At 37.3% G+C, this 25,411-nt stretch overlaps 1 protein-coding gene across 2 annotated transcripts in view; it reads left to right on the top strand.

Annotated features, from left to right (window-relative positions):
* The first annotated feature begins 1,607 nt into the window (after positions 1-1,607).
* MARCHF6 (membrane associated ring-CH-type finger 6) overlaps positions 1,608-25,411 on the top strand; it is a 58,991-nt gene continuing 35,187 nt past the window's right edge. The window contains exons 1-6 of one of the 2 annotated variants that reach the window (XM_087721957.1): positions 1,608-1,763; positions 8,717-8,813; positions 14,065-14,138; positions 20,051-20,194; positions 21,272-21,344; positions 23,078-23,246. In XM_087721957.1, the coding sequence (XP_087578083.1) occupies positions 1,745-1,763; positions 8,717-8,813; positions 14,065-14,138; positions 20,051-20,194; positions 21,272-21,344; positions 23,078-23,246 (576 nt within the window). In that variant the 5' untranslated portion in view covers positions 1,608-1,744. The remainder of the gene's footprint in view (positions 1,764-8,716; positions 8,814-14,064; positions 14,139-20,050; positions 20,195-21,271; positions 21,345-23,077; positions 23,247-25,411) is intronic. The other variant, XM_087721958.1, reaches the window with a different exon arrangement.

Raw genomic sequence — 25,411 nt, forward strand, 5'->3', positions numbered from 1 at the left:
GGTGGGTGGAAGGGAGAGAAAGAGAAGGAGAGGAGGGAGGAAGAGAGAGAAAGAGAAGGAGAGAGGGTAGGAAGGAGAAGAAAGGGGGTAGGAGTAGGGGAGAGGTAAGGGAAGGAAGAAGGGGAAGTAGAGGAGGAAGGGAGGGAGAAAAGAAAAGAAAAGAAAGAGAAAATAAGGTGGTGTTACAACAGGTGCTAGGGACGGTAAACAAAGCAATCCAAACTATACCTTATAATCTTTTAAATGGAATAATAATAATATAAGAATGGCAAAGAAAAAGAATAACTATGTGAATGTATACCTATAACTGTATGTAAGAGAATAAATGACAGTAAAAATATAAAGCACAATATAGGTAAACAATATTTGGTTATAAATAGCTAAGTATAAATAAATATAGAATTGTACATAAAAATGGATAACGAATAAGGAGACCATGAATGCAAGATAGAAATGTATAGAAGGGAAAACATTAACTGCAAAGAAACCGATTCGGAACTGCTGTTATGATATACGATGGAACTTATTGTTCCTATGTTGTTTTAAGTTATGTGTCTGTTTCTGTTGATGTGTATAAAATAAAAAAAATATATTTAAAAAAATGCAAGAAAGGAAATCGAATTGTACTTTGGAACATAAAATTATGCAAGATGCAAACATCCAAATGTTTGACCTGAAAATATGCCATGCCACAGTCTGTCGCACTGCTATATTTGATCAGGATAATGTATGAATAGTATTACTGTTAGGATCTTCCTTCTACATTAGTCTATATAGCATAATAATTAAGAAGAGACCCATGCTTAAAAAGATAATGACTTCCAAAATTTTCTGTACGTAAAACTTTTAACTTTTTAAGATAAACGTGCGTCTGATCAGTTACACCCCCCTTTTTATGGGAACTCCAGTTCCTGCCTTCGCCCAGTGGGAGATAGACTTGGTCAGTCTGCTGGATGCGTTTTGTGTGGAATGTTGTTGACATTCACCGCAAGGGAGTCGTGCATTGCTTTAAATAAGCCTTGTGTGTACATGCGGCATTAGGTGAATCATTGTGTGATTGCCTTCCTGTCAACCGCATCAACTTAGCCGTCTCCCTACGCTCTGCATTTTTCTCTGTGACGTTTCACGGCCAGGCCACGGCAGTTTGAGGTAGCGGCGGCTCAAAACCTCTAGGGGGAGCCCGCGGCAAAACTCTGCCTTTTCTCTGTGACGCTTGACGGCGAGGCCACGGCAGTTTGAGGTAGCGGCGGCTCAACGCCTCTAGGGGGAGCCCGCCCAGGCTACGCTCTGAATTTTCTCTGTGACGCTTGACGGCGAGGCCACGGCAGTTTGAGGTAGCGGCGGCTCAACGCCTCTAGGGGGAGCCCGCCCAGGCTACGCTCTGAATTTTCTCTGTGACGCTTGACGGCGAGGCCACGGTAGTTTGAGGTAGCGGCGGCTCAACGCCTCTAGGGGGAGCCCGCGGCGAAGCCGCAAGGGGCCCAGGCTACGCTCTGCCTTTTCTCTGTGACGTTTCACGGCCAGGCTATGGCCGTTGAGGTAGCGGCGGCTCAAAGCCTCTAGGGGGAGCCCGCGGCAAGGCCGCAACGGGCCCAGGCTACCCGGAGCCAGCTGGGCCTGCTCCGTAAACCGCTTCTTTCGGGCCTCCTCTTCTCTCTCTCTCTCTCTCTCCCGTCTCCGAGCCGTCCCACTTTCGCATCACGCCTCACCCGCCTGCGCGGCCGGACTGCGTCACCCGGACAAGATGGAGACCGCCGAGGAAGGTAACGTCCTAGAGCCCACTCGCGTTCGCGGGGCTAAAAGAGCCCACTCGCGTTCGAGGGCGACGGCCGGAGCGAGGGTGGGAGAGAGGCGTCTTGTGTGGGGGCGGGAGGCCGGAGAAAGGGAGCCACCTCCCGGGACCATATTTGTGCTCTACACACAACACAAACGCACACACACACACCCCAGTGCCTGGCCGTCCGAGGCCTATTGAGGCGCCTGCAGATGTCATGGGTGTAATGGATACAAGGCGAAGAAAGAGTTTGTGGAGTGTGGCGTTGGGGCATATATAGGTGCACGTATTGAGGCATGTGGCAAATGGCCGAGGCGGTTCAGTTCCAAGTGTGTGTGTGTGTGTGTTGTTGTTCAGTTCCAAGTGTGTGTGTTGTTGTTGCGTTCCAAGTATGTGTGTGTTGTTGTTCAGTTCCTAGTGTGTGTGTCTGTGTGTTGTTGTTGAGTTCCAAGTGTGTGTGTGTGTGTTGTTGTTGCGTTCCAAGTATGTGTGTGTTGTTGTTCAGTTCCTAGTGTGTGTGTCTGTATTGTTGTTGAGTTCCAAGTGTGTGTGTGTGTTGTTGAGTTCCAAGTGTGTGTGTGTGTTGTTGTTGTTGAGTTCCAAGTGTGTGTGTGTTGTTGTTGAGTTCCAAGTGTGTGTGTGTTGTTGTTATTCAGTTCCTAGTGTGTGTGTGTCTGTGTGGTGTTGTTGAGTTCCAAGTGTGTGTGTCTGTGTGGTGTTGTTGAGTTCCAAGTGTGTGTATGTTGTTGTTGAGTTCCAAGTGTGTGTGTGTTGTTGTTATTCAGTTCCTAGTGTGTTTGTTGTTGTTGTTCAGTTCCAAGTGTGTGTTTGTGTGTGTGTTGTTGTTGTTGATGATGATGATGATGATGATGATGATGTGGTACGTGCTGCTATTCCTAAAGAAGAGTGCTGGGTCAAAAATGGCAAGGAAGTTTTACCTTGTTTGAAAATATGGCACATCTGGATCTGTGCCTTGATCTGTGTTGATCAGCTTATTTGGAAGTTGTGGCCTGGATTGGGGAACATGATGCAGGTGTTTTGGGTGGGTGTTTTGGAGAAGTGTGTGGGGTGTGTGTGTTACACCAAACTTGGAGTTAAGGAATAAAAAAGAGATGACTACGTCAGCTGTGCCCATTTCTTTTTTCACGTGTCCCTTATGTAATTATTTGGAAAGGTAGTCTGCAGTTAAATGCAGCTACAGTTGAAAGAGTTCTTCTTGGAGTAGGTGCTGTCTTTTATTATTTTCTGCTTGAAAGGAGGAAAGATAATGGGGGTAGATTACAAAGGAGCATTTGTACACTTCTTTTTTTAAAGCAACACAAACTCATATTTAAAGTGTGCGCATATTGGGTGGGTATTGGATCACGAGCTGACATCAGAAATCTTGCACTCTGAAAAATCTTTTGAGAAATCGCACAGACACTAAAATCTGCAAGGAGCAGACTGAAGTGAAGCTGCTTGGCAGAAGTATAAACAAACCTGGAGCTTATTAATATTATAACACAGCGTGCAACTTGCTGTACGTTGCTTTTGGTCACTTCTTAGTTTGAATTAGTTGAAACTAATAAATAATACTGGCATTCAAGATCATCTAGAACAGTGATCTCCAACCTTGGCAACTTTAAGACCTGTGGACTTCAACTCCCAGAGCTTTGCTGGCTGAGGAACTCTGGGAGTTGAAGTCCACAGGTCTTAAAGTTGCCAAGGTTGGAGACCACTGATCTAGAAAATGTTATTGAGATTGATTGAAGGCAAATTATTTTTTTTCCTTTTTAGCTAAAGTGTCCCTATCATGATTTGCAGATGTTCACAAGCCTAACTCTACAAAACACAAAAAAGGGAAAAAATATTTCTAATAACATAATTGAGAATGCTTCTGGCCAAGGAGCTGAATTTAAGTCCAGAAGCAGGCATTCTGTCTTTGGTATAGTCTTATTTTGCAGCTACCTCCTCTGATAGACTAAATAGGGGGCAATGGCAGCTAGAGGAATCAGGCTATAAGCTGAAGGGATAGTTATTTTATCAGGTCTAAGTTTTACACTGTTCTTTACTGATTTTCAGGTGAGCTCCTGCAAATCCAATATTATACCTTATATTTTTATGGTTTAGAGGTTGAGGGAAAAGATAGATGTTTGAATTCTATAACTATTAGAATGTACTTGATTTCAAGTAGAGGTGGCGCAGTGGGTAGAGTGCAGTACTGCAGGCCACTTCAGCTGACTGCTAGTTCAGCAGTTCAGCAGGGTTCAAATCTCACCGGCTCAGGGTTGACTGAGCCTTCCATCCTTCCGAGGTGGGTAAAATGAGGACCCAGATTGTGGGGGCGATATGCTGACTCTGTAAACTGCTTAGAGAGGGCTGAAAGCCCTATGAAGCGGTATATAAGTCTAACTGCTATTGCTATTGCTATTATTCATCTTTGGAGGTTGGAGATCAGAATTTGAAAGCATAGTACTTGCACATCCAGTTTCATCTTGGAGAAATGCAAAGGAATAATGGATACAGCTAGTGAGAAGTGTCTTCATTGACTAGCTGTCTTGGTATAGAAAATATATTTACTTCCTTTCATTTGTTTTATCCGTTTACCTCTGAAATATATCCAGTTAAAAAGAAAACCTTACGTGCAACATTTTTATCAAACTATGATCTGCACCAATATAATTAGAAGCAGAATTAAATGGGTATTTTATTTATTTATTCAATTTATATGCTGCCCAACACATTGTTTATCTACATGCTCTTTTCTTCTGTCACACAACTATTCCACTTTATGCAATAGGTTTTAATTTTGGGAAACTGTGTTTAAGCCTATCTTACAAAACAGAACCATTAAAATAAAAATTTGATTCTTAATATTGATGTCACTTTCAATGTATTCTTTGGTAGCTTGCTTATCCTAGTGCAAGATTTACAGTATATAGGAAAGAAGAAAGAAAAATACACCTGCTAATTTCTATACCTTATCAGTTTTTAATATTAAATATGGCATTTTTATTATCTGTGTAGACTGAAAATTGCAAATCTTAGAAGCAATATCACTGGATTGTTTCCAAAATATACGAATATTTACTTTCTTTTAGTGCTGTGTTAGGTCATTTGTGTTAGAATACAGTATGGTATTAGCAAAATAATGTTCTTTTTACCAAATATTGCCAATATGATACATTGCTAAATGGAATATCTTTTACTAACTCAGCCTCCCTCCTACACAGATCCATTACTCTGACTTCTGCATTCATATTGAATGTCATCTGAGTTTACTTGGAATTGTATTTGGTGTTAAATATAGCAAATAAGAAAATGGAAGAGCTAGCTTTGTGGCCACAAGTTTTGAAGTGGGATTCATGGTGTCTAGGTTATTGACTGAATACAGCTAGTCCTTGACTTACAACCACAATTGAACCCAACATTTCCATTGCTAAGTGAAACATTTGTTAAGTGAGTTTTGCCCCATTTTATGATGTTTCTTCTCACAGTTGTTAAATTAATCACTGCACTTGTTAAGTTAGTAACACGGTTGTTAAGTCGATCTGGCTTCCCCATTGACTTTGCTCTCAGAAGGTCACAAAAGTGATCACATTACCCCAGGACATTGCAACTGTCATAAATATGAGTCAGTTGCCAAGCATCTGACCATGGTGATACTGCAACTGTCATAACTGTGAAAAATTGTTATAAGTCACTTTTTCAGTGACCTCGTAACTTCGAACAGTCACTAAATGAACTGTTGTAAATCAAAGACAGTTTGAAGCATTGTTGTTAACTAGAATTCTAAATGCTTGAAACAAGCATTTGTGATAGAGAACCATTGGTAAGCTCACCTTACCTTTGCATTACAATAAACATGATGGGTCCTTTTCTGGATATAATCCCACCATTAGAAATTAGGTGGGTGCTTAGAAATTGGCTTTTCATTTTCAGCACCATTCACGATTCTGGAGTAGTTGCCACAAGGCTGCCCCTCTACTTTCCAACTGATTGAGTGGTTGGTTATTCCTAACACATTTCTATTTGTTTCAAATGACCATGCACTTCATTATTCTATATATACCGTATTTTTCGGAGTATAAGATGCACCTTTTTCCCTCAAAAAAGAGAATGAAAATCTGGGTGTGTCTTATACACTGAATACATCATTTTTGGCCTCCCAAAACCCTGCCCCCTTTGCAAAAATGGTTGTGCATAGCCTTTAGGAGGCTTCCAGAGTGCTCTTGGGGACTGGGGAGGGCAAAAATGAGCAAAAAATGGGCCGTTTTTTGCTCATTTTGGGGGCCCCCAGCCCTGAGGAGCACTCTATAAGCCCCCTAAAGGCTGTTCATGCCGTTTTTTTGATGAAAAACAGGCCCGTTTTTGGGGGGGGTATGCAGAGTGCAAAAACTTAATTTGCTTCTTCAAAATCTTGGTGCGTCTTATACTCCAAAATACAGTATATTTTAAAAATTGACTAATACATCCTATATTGTTTTGCCATTTTTATGCTTTAATTAGACGCTGGCTATGCTTTAAAATACAGGGTGGCTCAGTGGCTAAGATGCTGAGTTTGTTGATCAGAAAGGTCTGCAATTTGACGGTTCGAATCCCTAGTGCCACGTAACTGAGTGAGCTCCCGTTATTTCTCCCAGCTTCTGCCAACCTAGCAGTTCGAAAGCATCTAAAAAATGCAAGTAGAAAAATAGGAACCACCTTTTGTGGGAAGGTAACAGCGCTCTGTGCGCCTTCAGTGTTTAGTCATGCCAGCCATGGAGACGTCTTTGGACAGCACTGGCTCTTCGGCTTTGAAATGGAGATGAGCATGGCCCCCTAGAGTCGGGAACGACTACCACATATGTTGAAGGGGAACCTTTACCTTTTATGCTTTAAAATAGGACAAAAATTAAGAGGTAAATGGTATGTTAAATGTTTATCTCATGTATAGTTGTAACTTTAAAAAATGGCAATGTAACATTGAAGATATTCCTATCAAAATGATTCAGCCACTGTGTGTTTGTTTACTATATTCTGTAAATTGAAATCACTCTCGGATATAATTCCTGGTTCTTTTTAAGAAACATAAACTATAACACTAGTTTGACACAAACCAAGTTAGTTGGGAATCTGCTATCTGAAAATTTTGGCAGCATGATTCTGAAGTGAAAGTTAGAGATGTTTGTCTTTAATAACGATATTCATTTACAGGGTTATATACCCATTTTCTAAAATAAAAGTAACGATGTTTATGATATCTAGCTTGACTATCAGACAGTCAAATTTTCAATGAGTCTTCTTCCTAAAATTATAGAGTGCTAGCCTAAATAAAATTATTGCATATATAGTGATAACTATTGAAGAAGTCCCTCACCCCATATTGTATATACAATTCACAGATTTCATAAATCTTTGTACTATTGCATTTTGACATCCTGCCATCAGTTCTACTGGAGAGCAAGTTTCAGAAAATTCCCTGTGCAGAAAGCCTCTGCCCTTACCAATCTGGGAATAGCCCTTGTATTACTTTATTGCAGTGGTTCTTAAACTGTGTGTAATTACCCCAAGTGGGTAATTTGAGTACATCTGGGATAAAGAAGCAATTTTAATTGTTGGTTTGTGAGTTGAGGATTCAATTTGGAACTCCTGCTGCCAAGATACATGTGTGAAACAACAGTCTGGATTTGTTTTTGTTTTTGTGGGGTTAATGACATTTGAGATTGGGAAAAGGTTCAGTTGGTTAAACAATTTTAACAACTAGTTACTCTTAAAATTGTATAGAGATACACACAGAGAGATCCAAATTAATTTGGAGTGTTTTATTATTGTTGCTTTTGTACTGTGTAGAGTACCACATAAAGTACTAAAATGGTATATTGGTTTCACCCTATTTAATTATGTAGTTTAGAGCAGGGTTATCCAAGTGTTTCTGAGCTGGGAGTCAGATTGGCACTCATCTGGAGTGCTAGACCTATAGTTCTTGGCCAAGTCAAATACTAAATTTTATTTCATTTCATCTATATATTTATTAATATCAAATAATTAATATTTCTATTATCCATGCAGCAAGACAGTGACCCAAAACACGGAAATATTATGTTTTATGAAAAGCAATGGATTCATCCCCCACCCCAAAATACACAACCCCAACATACCACTTTGTCCAATTGTATTGTTACCAGGGATCCCAACTTGTAACAGCCAAAGAACTCACAAAAAAACCTTTGACATCTCATAAAGGGGAGTTGTTGTATCAGTTCCCCACTGCCTTGCAGTTGTTAAGTGACCTTGTGGGTTATTAAGCAGACAATCCCTGGAAAGGAGAATAGAGTACCTTGGAGTGGGGAAACCCTGGGTGGAAGTATGTCTCCGCTCAAGAGCTGAACATCCTCCCTGCTGATATCCAAACACGATTTTCAGTCCCTGAGTGGGGGACATGTGGCTTACACCAGGACTCCTAAAAGCTCCCCTTCAGGAGGATGTCTGAGGCACCCCATGCTCCTTATCTTATCTGTCCTCTGGGGCAGTAATTGCTTCATAGTTGAAAATCGTGCTTGGATATTGGCATGGCCCTTTTTCAGCCACCCAACATCAAGAAAAGCAGGAATTAACAACTTTTATGGCGGACTTTTCTAGACATGATCTTTTTGGAGATCTAAACTTTTACTTAACTCTAGCAACTATTTTATTGTTAGTATGGCTGCTATGTTGCTGAAAGTGGCAGGAAACCTGTTATTTATTTTTTGAACTTTAAATTCTGTATTAACAAGTCAAATAGTCTTATAATTGTAATCTTTACTTCCTTTTCACTCTTTTTGTAATTTTTATATTCTGTAATTTCTTAAAATATTCTTTGTCGCTCTCTCCTTACTTTATGTTGTTTCTTTTGTCCTTTTCTTTATTTCCACTTTTAAATATCTTTAAAAAAATAAAATGATATTTACGGTACTTTATATCAACTCTCTTTGTTGTCAACAGACATATGTAGAGTATGTCGGTCTGAAGGAACTCCTGAAAAGCCTCTCTATCATCCATGTGTATGTACTGGCAGTATTAAATTCATTCATCAAGAATGGTAAGTTTGTTTTTCATTGGAAATATCTGTACATGGCATTCTACAATTTGTGCACAGAAACAATACAATAAGTTATCTTCAAAATGATTGTATACTAGATATTAATATGGGCTGAAATAATTAAATAGCACTAACTCTAACTTGACTTGTGTTGACCTTCTACAAATATTTGCTTCCTTAACATTGTAAATCCTCCAAAGACAGCCATATAAACTCTGATAATGACCATGCACTTTTTCCATGAGCTTTCAACATCGCCAAGACTAGCTTTTCTAAATTGTCATCACTGAAATAGGTGGATTTCTTCCTTGCTGATATTTTCCTTAACGAGGCTATTAGTTTCAATTTTGTCTAGGTTTCATTGGTTGGTGTTGCTTGTAGTTGATAGTACTTCATTACGGTAATCATCTCCGATCCATAATTTGAAAGGGTCTTTCTCTCACTCTTAATATTCAGATTTCATAGCAATACATTCCCACTCGAAAGATCACTTCCACTATTTTGCTCTATTGACAGATCTTGTCTCCCACCCTAGGATTAATCCTCTCTTTACTTCTCCAGCCTACTGTCCATCTTTATCTATTCTTGAGCCCAAGAAAACAAATTATGTACCATCTTCACATCTTCATCTTCAACTGTAAGTTCACTAAGCATGTTGGTTGACATTATCTTTGTCGTCTTAATATTTAACATTAACCCAGATTTTCACTTTCCATTTTTAATTTTACATTGAGCTTTTCTAAATCATCTCTACTTCCAGCTAATAAAATTGTTGTCTATGTATTTCAATATGATAGTGCTTCAGCCTCCTCTTTTGAGTCTAGGTGTCATCTCTTAACAATACTGCTTGTCTGCTTTAGAAGTTAAACAGATAAAGGGGCAACAAATCTCCTGTCTATAGCTACTTCTCATTTTCTGAACTACTATCATTTCAAATTCAGTTCTTACAGCATTTTCTTCTTTATTGTAATGATTCTTCAGATGTTCTATTACCCTAAATATATTCCACATTCTGGCATGATCTACATATTCAAGGTTTTTCTTACAAACTGTTGCTGTCTTCATTATTATATTACCTATTTGATCTCATGGCTCTCTGCCTTTTTTGAACTTGCCACGCTTCTGTATAGATAGGCATGATTTTATTTTTATTTAGAATTTCTCAAGTTAATCTTGCTTGTGCAAGAAATTAGCCCAGTGATTCAATATTTACATTCTCTAGATTGGCCCTTTTCAGCATAGCTGAAAGTTGTAATCTTGCTTTAATGGAACCCCTGTGGATCAAGTTTCATCTGGATACCATACTAAAATAACAGAGAGGTTCATGTATACAAAATAATCCGGATGACGCAGTCAAACTTACATTAATTTTACTGTAATGTTATGATCTATACATCCATATATGTGTGGTAAAATTTAGGCATTTCTGTTGTTTGTTTAACAACATCATTAGGCAACAGTGACATGCTTTTATATATACCGTATTTTGGGAATATAAAATGTATCTCCCCCCCCCCCAAAAAAGGTGAAAATTTGGGTACGTCTTATACACCAAATGTACCCCCCCCTCCACTACAGGCCAAAAACGCGAGGCATGGAGGCAGTGATGGTCCCTGCAGCTTGGAACAGCTGATTGGGAATATTCTGGCAGTTTGATCAGCCGTGATGAATCAGGCTGCAATAAGTGCTAAAGCTGACCTGCCTGGGCAGAGTTTGCAACAGCAATCATATTTAGAAAGCACACACAAGTAACTGATTCAGCAGGATTCAAAATAATAATAATATAAAATACCAAAAGCAGGTTTTCCAAGGTAGCAGTAAATACAAGCAAAACACAAGCAGTTTCACTTTCAGTTCTCAGCTAAGCCAGGCTCCTTCCTGTCTCCTTGTTGCTCACACAGCAAATACTGTTTCAGAGTCCAAATATCCCTCATTGGCTGACTTAGTTGTTATGCCTATTCATTGGCTGACCTTGTTACCATGTATTCCAAGACATGAACTCTCACATACTGACAGGAAGCTAGCCAGCTGAATACCATGGATGCTCGTAGGCAGAGGCAGAATTTATTTTCTTCTCATTTTCCTCCCCAAAAACTAAGATGCACCTTATACTCCAAAAAATACGGTCATGGAAATTTGGGAATAACGGACATTCCCTTTCCCCAAACTGTCAGTTAAATGAAGTTTAAGTGTTCATTTTTCCCAATCTCAAGACCACAAAGACATACACCATGCTTGTTTTCATAGAATCTTTAGCATTTTAACTATCTCTAGAGTTTTAGAAGGTATTTTTTTTACACCTGTTTTTTCCCCTCAGCTAGTCGATAATGCCTCAGTTTCTTCTAGAGTTGCTTATTTAATATATTCTCTCCCTGAAAGTGCTTTCATCATCCTTCAGTATGATTTGTAAAGATTTTTAGTTTAGGCTTCATTTACATCCTTTGCCTCTACTTACTCTCTTCTAATAATTATTTTTATTCCTATTTTGACTACAATTTTTCCTTTTTTCTTGGCATTTTCATGTATTTATTGATGTTTTAAATTGAGATAGCTTTCCTTTGACTTTCTTGGTTGATGTTGAAAGTCTGCATTCAATGCATCATTCTATTGTCCAAGTTCTTTATCTCCCATCTTTGCCCTACATGATAACTTATGTTGAAACTCACTTGGATCTTTTCCCTTCCATATTTTTTTTTTGTTTCACTTTCCATAATTTCTCCATCAATTTTCAGGTTCTCTTTTACATAGGTAAGTATACAAAATCTGTTCTTAATCTGATTTATATTTTTACTATATACTCTTCAGGTCGAAAATTGCTGGTTCACTTTAATTTCCTAAGTCAAACCTACACGTCTGACCCTAACGTTCTCCATCTTCTGTTTCCTTATTAAGTAGTTTATTTGATTATAGTATTTTTCTAAGAAATAATAAAATAATAGTTGTAGAGTTAAAGTAGTTGTTGATACTAAGAATTTTTTCCCCCACAAAATTCTTTCTCCTGCATTATTGAATCTGTTTAATCAAGATCTTCCAATAATTCTAGGAACCTCTATTTTCCCAACATTTTCAGTCACCAATTATGATTGGAAATAACTAATCATACACCCTTTTGGTGATGTGTTTAGCACCTCTTTCAGCATGCCCTAAAATTCTTCAGTGACTTTCACTCTTGCACCTATAGTATGCTATATTGTACAAGTAGCTCATACTTGTTTAACATTTATGTTCACTGAATATCCACTAATTTTGCTAGAAATAATCCTGTCATTTAGTGGGTTATAAAATTATTTTAGCGATGTCCTTTATGAATATCTAAGTTACTTCATTCCTTTGTATGGTTTCATGTTTTGAATATTTTCCAAGTTGATTTTGGAGTTCCTTTATTCTTTTACTGTACCTGCAAAGCCTTTCTTCATTTCCATTGTGGATTACCCTTAGCTAAAAGCTCTTTTTCATATTCCCAGCAGGGTTAACTTTATCAAGAGGTTTTGTTCCTATCATTTCAAAACTAAATAAAGCTTTAAAAGCTTCCTACAAGAAACTAAAGAAAAAAATATTATTAAAGGGCTAAATATTTTTTTACCTGTGAAAATGTTAATTATAAAAACATATTCTGAATATGAGATCAGAATTCAAATTGTTTATGCAATTTAAATCATTGAAAATGCAAGAATTCTGTAAATGTCTTTTGCAGTATATATTAATGATTAATGGGCATTATACATTTTGTAATAAAAGTCTCCATTATATTCATTTTTTTTACATTCTGTTTTCTCATTTTGTTACATTTGCCATGAGTTACCTTAGCCAGTATCAAAGTGTAGGCTTGGTCATTTCTCTGGTGTAGCATTAGTTATAGAAGTAGTTTTTAGTGGGATCTAAAACAGTGGTTTTTTACTATAGAAGAATTCATTTTTAAAAACAAAAATAATAATAACTGCATTTTGAGCCTCTATTTTGCTTATAAATTCATTTAAACCACTTTCGTTGTATTTAAGTACAATAACAATAAAGATTATACTATACTTAAATATTTATGTTTATTGTATGCCCTAATTTGTTTATTTTATTAATGTAATTTTGCTTAAAAGTTTTAAGCAGAATTTTTTTTTAGTTTGGTCTAATTTGTCCTCACGATGTTCTTCCAAAGCTTTCTAGTTTGTCTAAATGGTCTTTCGCAAACTATAGATGGGGAACAATGTCCTTTTGGGAATGTAATGACGTTTTCCTTGCAACTCTGCCACACACCCCATTATTTTTTCGATACATGAACACTGACATTTGCCAAGGCAAGAAAGATCCCTGGATGTTAGTTTAGGGTTTTTTGAGACAACCTGAAATATTACACACCTTGTTTTTGGGATGTTTTTGTTTATTTGATGGCTTGAATCACAGTTCATATTTATTCAGAAATATTGAAGATTCAATATAGCTTCACAAACCCATTTTTCAATTCAAACAGGTTTACAAACTGATTTTTTTTAAGCAGCACTATATCTCAAGTTAACCAAAATGCCTCAATCATTTATATTTTTAAACATACTTTTAATAGATTGGATTGGATTGGATTTATTCAGTTTGTATGCCGCCCTATTCCCGAGAGACTCAGGGCGGCTAACAATAATACTAATAAGTATTATTTAAGGCTAATAATACTTTGCCTTAATCAGCACTGCTCCATGCTTTGCTTATTCAATTCAAAAACACTCATTCTTAACAAAAGTACCGTATTTTTGGAGTATGAGACCCATCTTCCCGCCCCTAAAAATGGGTGAGAATTTAGATGCATCTTATAGACCAAATATGGGTGTTTTGGGGTTCCCAAGCCCTCTGTGCATTGCGTTTTCGTCCTCTCCGGACCCCAGAAGCTCTGTGCAGTGCTCCACATGGCCTGTTTTCACCAAAAACGTTTTTAGCAAAAACGGGCCATTTGGAGCACTGCGCAGCACTTCTCGCGGCTGGGAAGGGTGAAAATGAGACACGTGTAGGCCAAAAACTGTTTTTTCTTGTTTTCTTCCTGTAAATTTAGGTGCATCTTATAGTCCAATGCATCTTATAGTCCGAAAAATACAGTATTTGAAGAAAGTCAGTACTTATATCATAATTAAATTATAAAATATAAATTGAGTTATTAAAATATATATTTTATTACTATTTTCCTTTTTAAAAATTCTTAAGATACTTTCTCTTGAATGTTATGTTTTTTTTTCTAACACTGTAAATCCATTACTACCATATATTTTAATTGCAGCTTAGTCCAATGGCTCAAACACAGCAGAAAAGAATACTGTGAATTATGTAAACACAGATTTGCTTTCACACCAAGTAAGTATATGGCATGAATATATATATACTATGTGTACATGAAATAGTTATTCTAAGGTTTATGTTTCTTGTAAGGGATTATTTAGCCAGATTGGAAATTCAAATAATTGCTTCCAAGAAGTGAAATTACACGTGTTGTAATTGGCTTCATTTCAACCAAGGCAGTGCAGTGTCTTGGAATAAATGGTGTTACAGTGGTACCTTGGTACTCAGTTAATTGGTTCTGGGAGGTTCCAATGAGTACCAAAAATGATGAGTACCAAGCAAATTTTTCCCACAAGGAATAATATACTGAGACACAAAGGATCTGACATTGACATGTTTTAGCTTGGGCATTGAGTACCAAACAAATGATGAATATCGGGACAATATTTTCATGTCAAAATGCGTTGAGTACCAAATTTTATGAGTTTCAAAGCAGTTGAATACCAAGGTACCACTATAGTGCTTTGGCTTAGCTCAAGGAGGCAGTATATGCATGCCAAATAATTCTCTTTTCAAGCAATCTTTCTACTAAGAAATATAAATACATAAATGTATCAAATAACTTCTAACATGTATTATGTGATATGTCATAAAGATAAAATTTTCTGAACACTGTGGCACTTACATAAAGAAGTCATATTGCCGTTAACCAATTTATAAATTAAAGTCATTAGTTATTAGAGTCATTTAGCCGTTAGATGTGGTAAAAAATTAAGTTATAATTACTTCATTTGCAAACTTCTAATTCACTATGATGGGAAATCTTGAGGCATCATTACTGTACTTTTCCACGGGAAAAATGCTGCAAGGGAAAGAAAATAAAAGCAATAGAAAGCCCAAGAAGAAAACAAGTTCCTTTTTCTTTATTTCATTCATACTCCAGTGAACAGAATATTAAGTCACAATTTATTTAATTCAAGATAATTTGAACAGACCAGATCCAAAGTAGTAGCGATTTCTTTAGACAATTCACGGTTTATTTGCTCTTACTTTTATCAGTCTTCAGATGACATCCTAACCATCTAAGCCAGGGGTGTCAAACTTGATTTCATTGAGGGTTGTGTTTGACCTTGGAGGGCCAGAGTGGGTGTGGCAAGGGTGGGCATGGCCAGCTTGACATCATTCATGTCAGGGGCGCCTGTGGTGGCCCGAGCGCTCTGCTAGAGAAAACGGGCTCCCAAGCTTCATTTTCAGTTGCAATGACCTGCAACCCCCTGAGAGCGAAAACGGGGCTCAGGAGGGCCACTGGTGACCCTCCCAAGCTCTGTTTTTGCTCCCAGAGGCACCACGGGCCAGTCTGTTGCTGTTTCCAGGGAGGCCTCACGGGCCAGATCTAAGCACTCCTTTGACCCATTCTGGCCCCTGAGCCTTGAGTTTGACACCCCTGATGTAAGCAGTGTTTTTTTTTTCTGCTTTTAGGTTTCTGTAGGTCTTTTTCTATAGGTTTCTATATGTTTTGCTTTCTTTAATGGAGTACGTGTGTTGTCTATTTCATGGGCTTTATGTGAGGATATGCCTTTCTAAGTTTTGAGGGGTTTTTATGACGTATATGGTTTTTTCTATAAGAAGCAGGCTGTTTATGCTGTTTTTTTAAAAGATAAGAGACAGATTTTATGTAGATTTTTATGTTTAGCATTTGTATAGTTTTCAGAGAATTACTACAGGTAGTCCACCTTTCGAGCACAATTCAGCCCAACATTTCTGTGGTTAAGTGAGACATTTGTTGAGTGAGTTTTGCCCCATTCTGCAACCTTTCTTGCCACAGTTGTTAAGTGAATCACTGCAGCTGATGTTGTTAAGTGAACCTGACTTCCCCATTGACCTTGCTTGTCAGAAGGTTGCAAAAGGGGATCACTTGACCTTGGGACACAGCAACTGTCATAAATATGAACCAGTTGCCAAGCATCTGGATTTTGACCACATTATCACGGGCATGCTACAAAGGTCATAACCATTGAAAACAGCCAGAAGTCACATTTTCCAGTCCCATTATTGTAACTTTGAATGGTCACTAAGTGAACCTTTGTAAGTCAAGGACAACCTGTATTATTATGTGCCTCTAAGGAAGATGGTCCAAAATTTAAGGCAACCCCAAATTAAAGTTTAAGCTAATCTTTAAACTAATCATCAAGGCCATTTGCCTTTTTACTGCAATGTTTATTTTAATGATTTGAACTTCTAGCCATTCTTTTGTGTACTTAGCCCAGAATCCTAGATAGTTGTGTAGAAAAACAGTCTACCTATTAGGTAAACATGATAATTACTCTTGGGAAATGGGTATTCTATTTTGCTCTGTTGTGGCAACTATATGTTTTGGTGTGGTTTGATGCTACATTTAGGTTCTTCAATAAGTCACAGTTAAATAAAACAAATACTCTCTGGTTTACATAAAATTAGGCCATAGACTTTTCTTTCTTCTTTCTTGAGCGTGACTGGCTCAAAGTTGCCCAGCTGTTCTTTTTATGGCTAAGGTTGAGACTAGAACTCATCGTCTCCTGGTTTCCAGTCTGATGCATCATCCACTAGATAGAACATGGGTGTCAAAGTTGCCGCATCATGTTGGCGTCATGTGACGTATCGTGACATTTTTTCCCTTTGTAGAGCTGAGGTGGGCGTGGTCTATGCATGACACAACCGGCCCACATTTACTAGTTTTGTAGAGGAGTAATTTTTGGCTTCATTGTAAAAACCAGAATTCTACAAAAATAGTAATTTGAAACTAGTGCATTTTTGAAAACGAAAATTTAATTTTGGTATTAATATAACTCAAGTTCTTGCTCCCTTTGAAAGAATAGATAATCTGTTATCTGTAAAGGGTGTGTGATAGCTGTGTAGTTAAAGATGGTGAGTGGGTTTGAGACCTGAGCATTGCACAGTAGGCTGAGCTCCCGTTACTTGCCCCGACTCCTGCTAACCTAGCATTTTGAATGCAAATGCAAGTAGATAAATAGGTACCGCTTCAGTGGGAAGGTAACAGCATTCCATGTGCCTCAGCATCTAGACATGTTGGACACATGACCATGGAAATGCCTTCGGACAATGCTAGCTTTCTCAGTTAAGAAATGGGGATGAGTACCACTACCAAGAGTCAGACAAAAGTGAACAGGGGAAACTTATAGCTTTAATAGTTATACAGATTGACAAACAATGAAAGGAAGTACAGGTCAGAAAGATAATAAAGGAATTGGAAATGTTTATCAACCCTAAATACAAATTATACTTTCTGTTACATCTTCATGTGTCCTTTTGTCTGTGACAGAATTTCCCAACCTTTCTGGGCTGGCGGTCTGGGGGGAGGGCCAGGGACCTTTACATACACATGTGCGAACGGGGCCGTGAGCACGCACAATGCAAATGGGGTGGCAACAATAGCGCAGCACTCACGGCAATGTAGCGCCCACATGACGCTCGCAGCAACCTATAGGATGAGAACACTTGTGCTGTTCATACAGATCTTGTATTCTCTCCCCGTTTAAATGTTTAATGGCTGATTTATTATTCTAACCAATAAATTGATAAAACCTTATAACTTTGGAGAACTGTTATTCATTGTTAACAATGCTGAATTCTGTGTATTATCAAAGTAGCTATTTAACTTTGTTTATATTACCCATAATTGGATGACCTCCCTTGAGGGAGCAAGTCTCCCAGATGGACGATACAGGTAGTCCTTGATTTAAAACAGTTTGTTTAGTGACCATTCAAAGTTGTAATGGCATTAAAAAAATGACTTGTTTTTCACACTTACGACTGTTGCAGCATCCCCATGGTCACATGACCATAATCCAGACATTGGGCAACTGACTCGTATTTATGATAGTTGCCTTGTCCTGGGCTCATGCGATCACCTTTTGCAACCTCCTGACAAGCAAAGTCAACAAGGAAACCAGATTAATTCAACAACTGTGTTACAAACTTAACAACTGTAGTGATTCGTTTAACAACTGTGGCCAGAAAGGTTGTAAAATGGGGCAGAACTCACTTAACAAATGTTTTACTTAGCAACCGGGCTCAATTCTGGTGGTAAATGGAGGGCTACCTTCCAAAATATTTTTGGATGTATACTAGCAGAATTTTTAAAATAAAACTTAATGCAATAATTATCAGAGTATTATAAAATATGATGCAATAATTATCAGAGTATTACCAATTTGGAATAAATACAGGGAAAGAGTCGGTCCAGACATATTTTCTTGCTTCATTATGAATTTTTATTTTCATGAAGAGGAAAGCATTGGAAAGACCTGGTTGCCTCCAGTTCTTGCAACCAGTATAACCCAGAATTTGTGAGTTGCTGGGTTAATCATAGAGCAATGCTTCTTAAACTGCTTGACCACTATTTTTTAAACTAAAAGCTAACTATTATACAGAATGCAAGAGTTGACTATTAATAAGACAAAAATAAAATATTTTGAGGCTTTCTTCTTGTAATGATTAAAATCATCTGACCTGTGTTCAGTATCTTCAAATAAACCCCGCTATTTTAAAAGAACTACCCTAGAAAGAGTCTTGGTAAATTTAAAAACTTATAGCACAAAATTCAGAGCATTTGCTGAGCCTCATTTATAAATTGTTGGTGAAATCGAACTAAGTAAAAATTAAAATGTGAAGAATTTAGGTAGAAAAATTGATATGTAACAGTGGGAATTTCAGTGGGAAAAACATTAAATTCACCTTGGGTTTTGTGTTTAGGAAAAGCTAATATAGGTGGTTTTATCATTAGTATATTATTCCATTGTTAATTGCTAAAATAGTTCATTCTCTGCATATTGTTGGAAGTGTAATTAGCAGGTTGGATCATTTCCATATTTTGTGGCATGTTGTAAACCAGTGGTAGTCAACCTGGTCCCTACCGCCCACTAGTGGGCATTCCAGCTTTCATAGTGGGCGGTAGGGGTTTACTGTAGCTCTGCTTTATAAATTTTATAAAGTAAAGTTACTTCCCTACTTCATAAATCACCATTACTGTGGAACCGGTGGGCGGTTAGAAAATTTTACTACTAACAGAGATACAAAAGTGGGCGGTAGGTATAAAAAGGTTGACTACCCCTGTTGTAAACAATTTGGAAAATACTTTATAGTAGAATGCTGTAAATCATTTTTCTATTTTGAAAGCTGAATTTCCCTTCCAACCTACTATTATTTTATTTAATATTAGTGAACTATACTCCTGCAAAAATATATTGGGTTTGTACATGGGAAAATGCTACAAGGATATTTTGTGGTTCCTATTGGAAAGTAGGCACAGTTTCTTCTGTTGAAGAACAACTAATTAACTTCCAGTACTGCTGCTCCATGTTCAAAATAACTTTGTATTTCAAAAGTAAACCTGACATAGAATTTAAATTACGTTGGAAATTGATTTTGGATTACAGATCTGTATACAGATTTTGTTGGACTTACATCCAAAATGGGGATTTCTTTGAACATAAATTCTTTGTTTGAATAGGAACTACTGTTGTTCTTAATGTTACATATTTTATACTGTCCTATTGTTTTTGATATTCATTATTACTTGGCATTTAACAATCATTTATAATTTTTAGAATGATGCAGTATATTCACTTATTTAAAACGAATGAAATTTTCGAAATGTTAACCTAATTTAATAATGCTGATAAATTCCATTTCATCAGTTGATGCTTTAATTTTAATTTTCTTTTTTGCTCCCCTCTTTCTCCATTACTTTGTTTGTATTTTTTTTCCTTTTTCTTTGCCTATATAAAAATGTAGTAAAATAAAAATACTTAATTCTGTAATTCACTTAATGGTCCAACTTGATATAAAGAACTTTCTGATGTGTTTTTTTCTCCTCATTAATTTTAGCCATTGTTTATTTTTGTCATATACATTATTAAGAGCAGTTCTGTTATGTATTAGTTTTATTAAAACAATAAAAGTTTCATGGTTTCCTCCTTTTCTTAAAGTTTATTCTCCAGATATGCCTTCTCGGCTGCCAATCCAAGATATATTTGCAGGATTGGTTACAAGTATTGGCACAGCAATACGATACTGGTTTCACTATACTCTTGTGGCCTTTGCATGGTTAGGAGTTGTACCTCTTACAGCATGTAAGTATGTAATACAATACGCCTTCCATCGTTTCAAGGTCGGTAAAATGAGGACCCAGATTGTTGGGAGCAATAGGCTGATTCTGTAAACCGCTTAGACGGGGCTGGAAAGCACTCTGAAGCGGTATATAAGTCTAAGTGCTATTGCTATCGCTGTACGTTACAGAAAAGGCAGTTGCTAGAGTTGCATGCACAATTCTTCAAAGATTACTCTATATAGCTTCAAGTGTTACTAATGCTTGCACAAAGAACAGGGCCACACTTAAATGTGTTAAGCTGCTTTCTAAAGCATTCCAGAATATTGTTTACTCTGTTTTTTTGGTAGTTATGCTAAAATCATAAATAGTGGTGGAAAAGACTATCTTTATCTATATTTTAGGGTTTTTAATCCCGTTTTATTATTTTTAAAAATAACTCAAGGTAGCGAACACATCTAATACTTATTCCTCCTCCTATTTCCCCCGCAACAACCCTGAAGATGAGATGGGTTGAAAAGAGAATGACTGTCTCAAAGTTACCTAGCCGGTTTTCATGCCTAAGGCGCAATTAGAACTCAGCGTTTCTGGTTTCTAACCAGGTGCTTTAACCACTAGACCAAACTGAGAAAGCAGCACGTTGTGATGCTAATCTTAGTTTTTATGTTTTGATTTATCTATCTTTATATAGAGCAGCTTAATCCCCTGTATACTAGTTATATGAAGGTTTCATTTTTATATATTACGTGTTGTCCCAGAAACTTCAGCGGCAATTTTCTATTGTTAATTGGGTAATAAAAAACAAAACCTTAAAGGGATTAAGTTACTGGGTGGATAGTCCGACATGATTCAAATTTCTGTAAGTATCTTAAGTGTTTAGTTTTGGAACATGACTCAATCCAAATCTAAAGGGTTAAAGGTTGCTGCGTGGGGAAACATATGTATTGCTCTTTTTAGCTTGAATTGGTTCATTTCCTCAGATAGGCTGTGAGATTTGCCAGTTAGTATTGGTTAAGATAACCCTGAAGAAGCTGCCAAATATGCTCTTATCAGTTATATTTTGATAACGTTCACCAGGAATTGTATTTACTTTCTTTTTTAGGCCGTATCTACAAGTGCTTGTTTACTGGCTCTGTGAGCTCACTATTGACGTTGCCATTAGATATGTTATCAACGTAAGTATTAACAATACTCCTCCCATAATTGGGGCTTACCAGGGGTTGTAAAAATCTAATAGATACCTTTCACCCTGGCTTCGCTGATAACGGATAAGAGCCTGTGGCCTAATGGCTAAGATGTTTGCCTAGTATGTAATATAGCCCAGGTTCAAATCCCAGTAAGGGTATGGCTAGCTGATGAGAGCTAAATAGCTTGAAATAGATCTATACTAGTCTCCCTTTATTTATTTATCAGCATATATATATATATATATATATATTTGTGTTGTTTTTTTTATTTGTGCTGATAGATAAATAAAGGGAGACTAGTATATATATATTTCTCATCTCTGCTTCTAAATTACAGGTCACCCTTTTATAGACTGTTACCTCATTTGTATACGTTAACATCTCTGTTGTGTAATTCAATATAAAATTGTTGCTACACATTCATTAAATGCAACATACTATGAAATTTCACTATTAGCTTTGTATTATTAGTAGAAAAGTATATGAATATGTCCTGACCCCCCCCCTTCTCCCTCCAGGAACGAACGCTGAAACCAACGTAAATAAGAAGGTTTCTTTTAATCAGTCAAGACTCTCGTTGGCTGCAAGCCACATAAACAAAGAGATAAGCACTCTGGCAGCAAGTCCTAGAAAACTTGGCAGCAATGCAAACAAACTGTGGCAGCAATCCAGCCTGCCAAGTTTGTTTCTTGTTAGTCCTTAATTTGAACGTTGACTTCTGCAAAAGGGCGTGCCACAAGCAGTCTCTTTTATAATCAGGAGAGGATCTTAATGAGCATCGGCTGAGCGTAATCACCTCTTGTAATTATGCCGTTGTTCTTGACACCGAGTAGCCCTTTGACGGCGTGCATCCCGGAACAACTTACAGGTGTTTTCTGGATCACTCTTATCTCCTCTCCACTGATCCAAGGCTCAGACGCCACCTGGTGGCCAACCAGTCTCTCCTTGCCCTGCTCGGAGTCGGAACCCTGTCCAGGGTCCTCCACCTCCTCCAGGGCCGACTCATAAGACCCCTCGCTGTCTGGGTCTGGCGGCAGCTCCAACGACTCCTGCCGGGCCACAACATGAATATAGCATTTCTTTGGTTTGAGAAAAGCTTATTGGGCTTCTTTATTCTGCAAATGCATGTTTATAAAAGGAAATATTATTTAATAATGCTAATGTCCAATAATATGGGGAGGGTACCTGCAATGATTTGTGGTCTTCATTCCAATTTTATACTGTATTCATGCACTACTTGTCAGATACAAAAACCACTAGGAAGTACAAATATGAACTATTCTAATATTACTTTTAATATTAATATTATAATATTTTGTAATTTTACATTCTAATGTTTTAAGCAGTCCAGAGTAGCCCCACAGTGACATGGACAACAAATAAGTTTACTTATGAATAAATAAATAAATATTAATTATTTGTAGAAAATTAATGGCTAAGGAGTTCTTATATTAATTGGTATGATATAACCATAATTAGCATGGTTATTAATATAAAATAGAATAAACTTGCGGTTTATAATTTGCTGATAATGACTTTTATTCAATAGCAGACTTATTTGTAAGGAAATGGATAGATTAGATTGAAGCTGAAATAATTACAAGCTACCGAAGTATGTTTTTTGCCTTATGAGTACTTGATAGTAGAGGCAATCAGCAGCAGTGATTTCTACTAACGGTTTTGTCAACTGTTGTATAATGTGTTGGATATCTCTTCAACAGGGAGAATTTATTGGCAGACTGTTTGCAAGGTTGTTTTGTTGTGACGTGCACACTCTGTGCGTTTATCAGCCTTGTATGGTTACGTGAACAAATTGTCCATGGAGGTGCACCACAGTGGCTGGAACAGAATCAGCAGCAAGCCATTAATGGTGTTGGGCAACAGAATGAGGTAACATGTTGTTTACTTTATATGCAGTAACTTTCAGTTTTTATATATTTTCATTTTCATAAGGTATAACCCACATGTATACTATTACATAGCCAACATCGCATTGTATTATGAAATGTTTACATTAATTCATCTTACCATTAACTCCCAAAAATAATTATTGGCTCTTCTGCTCTCCAAACACCATATTTGTACTTATCCATCACGTCCTTTCCCTCTCTCCTCCCCCTCCCTACCTCCTTGCTTCCTCTGTCACCCTTCTCTTCTCTACTTCCCCTTCCTCTCTCCTCCTCTCTCCTCCTCTCTCCCCTTTCCATTCTTCCTTTCTCTCCTCCTCTTCCCCCCGCCGCCCTCTCTCCTATCCCTCTCTTCTTCCCTTACCTCTCTCCTCTGCTTCACACTCTTCATCTCATTTACTTGGTGTATTTCACTTTCTGAGCAAGCTCCTTTTTATGTTGATGTATTTATAATTCCTTTTCAGTATACATATTTAATTTTAACATATATTTTCCTCCTTTTTTTAAAAAAGAGAACAAAAAAGCATATATATATATATATATATATATATATATATATATATATATATATATATGTGTGTGTGTGTGTGTGTGTGTGTGTGTGTGTGTGTGTGTGTGTGTGTGTGTGTGTGTTTTATTTGTGCTGATAAATAAATAAAGGAAGACTTTATCAGCACAAATAAAAAAACACAAATATAATAAAGGCAACAGTAAAAATATTGGGTTTCTGTCGTGATGGACTCTTGTGACGAGCCGATTGACAGATGATGGAAGCAGTTAGCTTCCTCCCATAATTGGGGCTTACCAGGGGTTGTAAAAAATCTAATAGATACCTTTCACCCTGGCTGTCAGCATCACTCCATTACATAATTAGGAAAGAAAGACTAAGAGACTCCATGTATGTATGTATGTATGTGTATATATATATATTTATATATATAAAATTTATGCTCTCAAAGTTCTTTGCCTTTTCCAAATTCTGATTTATAACTGTGGGTTAATAGATCTTACCAGGCTTTCATCTCGCCTCTGCACGCTCTTGTTCAGCTGCTTTGGTTTGGAGCCAGCTTCTTGTGCAGCCATGTTGCCATGCTGCCGTCCTGGCTCCGATTCAGAGAGTAAATCTCTGACCTACGAGGGACCTGTTGCACTCCCTCTGGTCTGGGTCTGATGAGATGCTGCCCCTTCTTCACCCCCACTTCCCCCCCCACAGGGGGGTTCTGATCCAGAAACGGATCTCGGAGACAGTTTGTCAGACAGGGTTCACGTGAGATTCTTCAGAGCTCACATGCCCCACGTCTGTCCAGCTGCAGAACTTCAGGTCAACTCCCCCCAGTTTGAATTTTGTTGATACATGTAAGCCTTTGCTTTTTCTTTTTCCTATCTTTAAACAGCTGGAAGTGTTTATCAAACATGTTGGATCCATTCATATAATCTGTTGCATAAAACATTTTTTTCCTAGCACAAGCCTTACGACTTGAGGTTAATCCAAAGAGTGGTATATTTATAATGATATTGAACACTGATGCTTTATTTCTTATGCTTATTAAATGTCACAGAAAGGCTATGTTTAACCACATTACTCAATCATTGTTTACCATGAGAATGAGCTTCAGTAAGCAGCTTTATGAACTACCTACTTCTGCTGTTGGGAAAACAGACTTGTTTTACATTATTTTGAAATAATGAAGTTTATGAATAAATGCACATTTTCTTTTAAAACAAGTTTAAAATATTTACATATTTTTCATCATGTAAATAATTCACAGCACTCTACAGGATTAAAATACATTTTGACTATAATGACCTGTGCAGATTAATATATGGATCTTAATGAAGGACTGGTTGTTTTCTGACATGTTTCCAGGAACACTTCCAGATGGCATCCATTGCTCCTAAAATAAAAAGAACATTTTCAAAAAAATGGCAGACTTTTCCTGGGATCGTTAGTTCTCGTGAGATTTCATAAATATTTAAAAACAATTTTAATTTGCTTTGGCATTCCCATCATTGTACAAGAGCATACAATGGTATTCAATCCTCGCAAAGTTGGCAACTAAATTAGAGTTATGGTACAACCACCAAGGCCTCTAATATCTGAAAAGGCATTTTTTCAGATTTCCTAGACTTACTTTTTTAGGTTAACCT

Source organism: Thamnophis sirtalis, unplaced genomic scaffold, assembly GCF_051295495.1.
Source record: "Thamnophis sirtalis isolate CommonGarterSnake01/CBP01778 unplaced genomic scaffold, rThaSir2_p1.2 scaffold_8, whole genome shotgun sequence".
NCBI classification, from domain to species: Eukaryota; Metazoa; Chordata; class Lepidosauria; order Squamata; family Natricidae; genus Thamnophis; species Thamnophis sirtalis.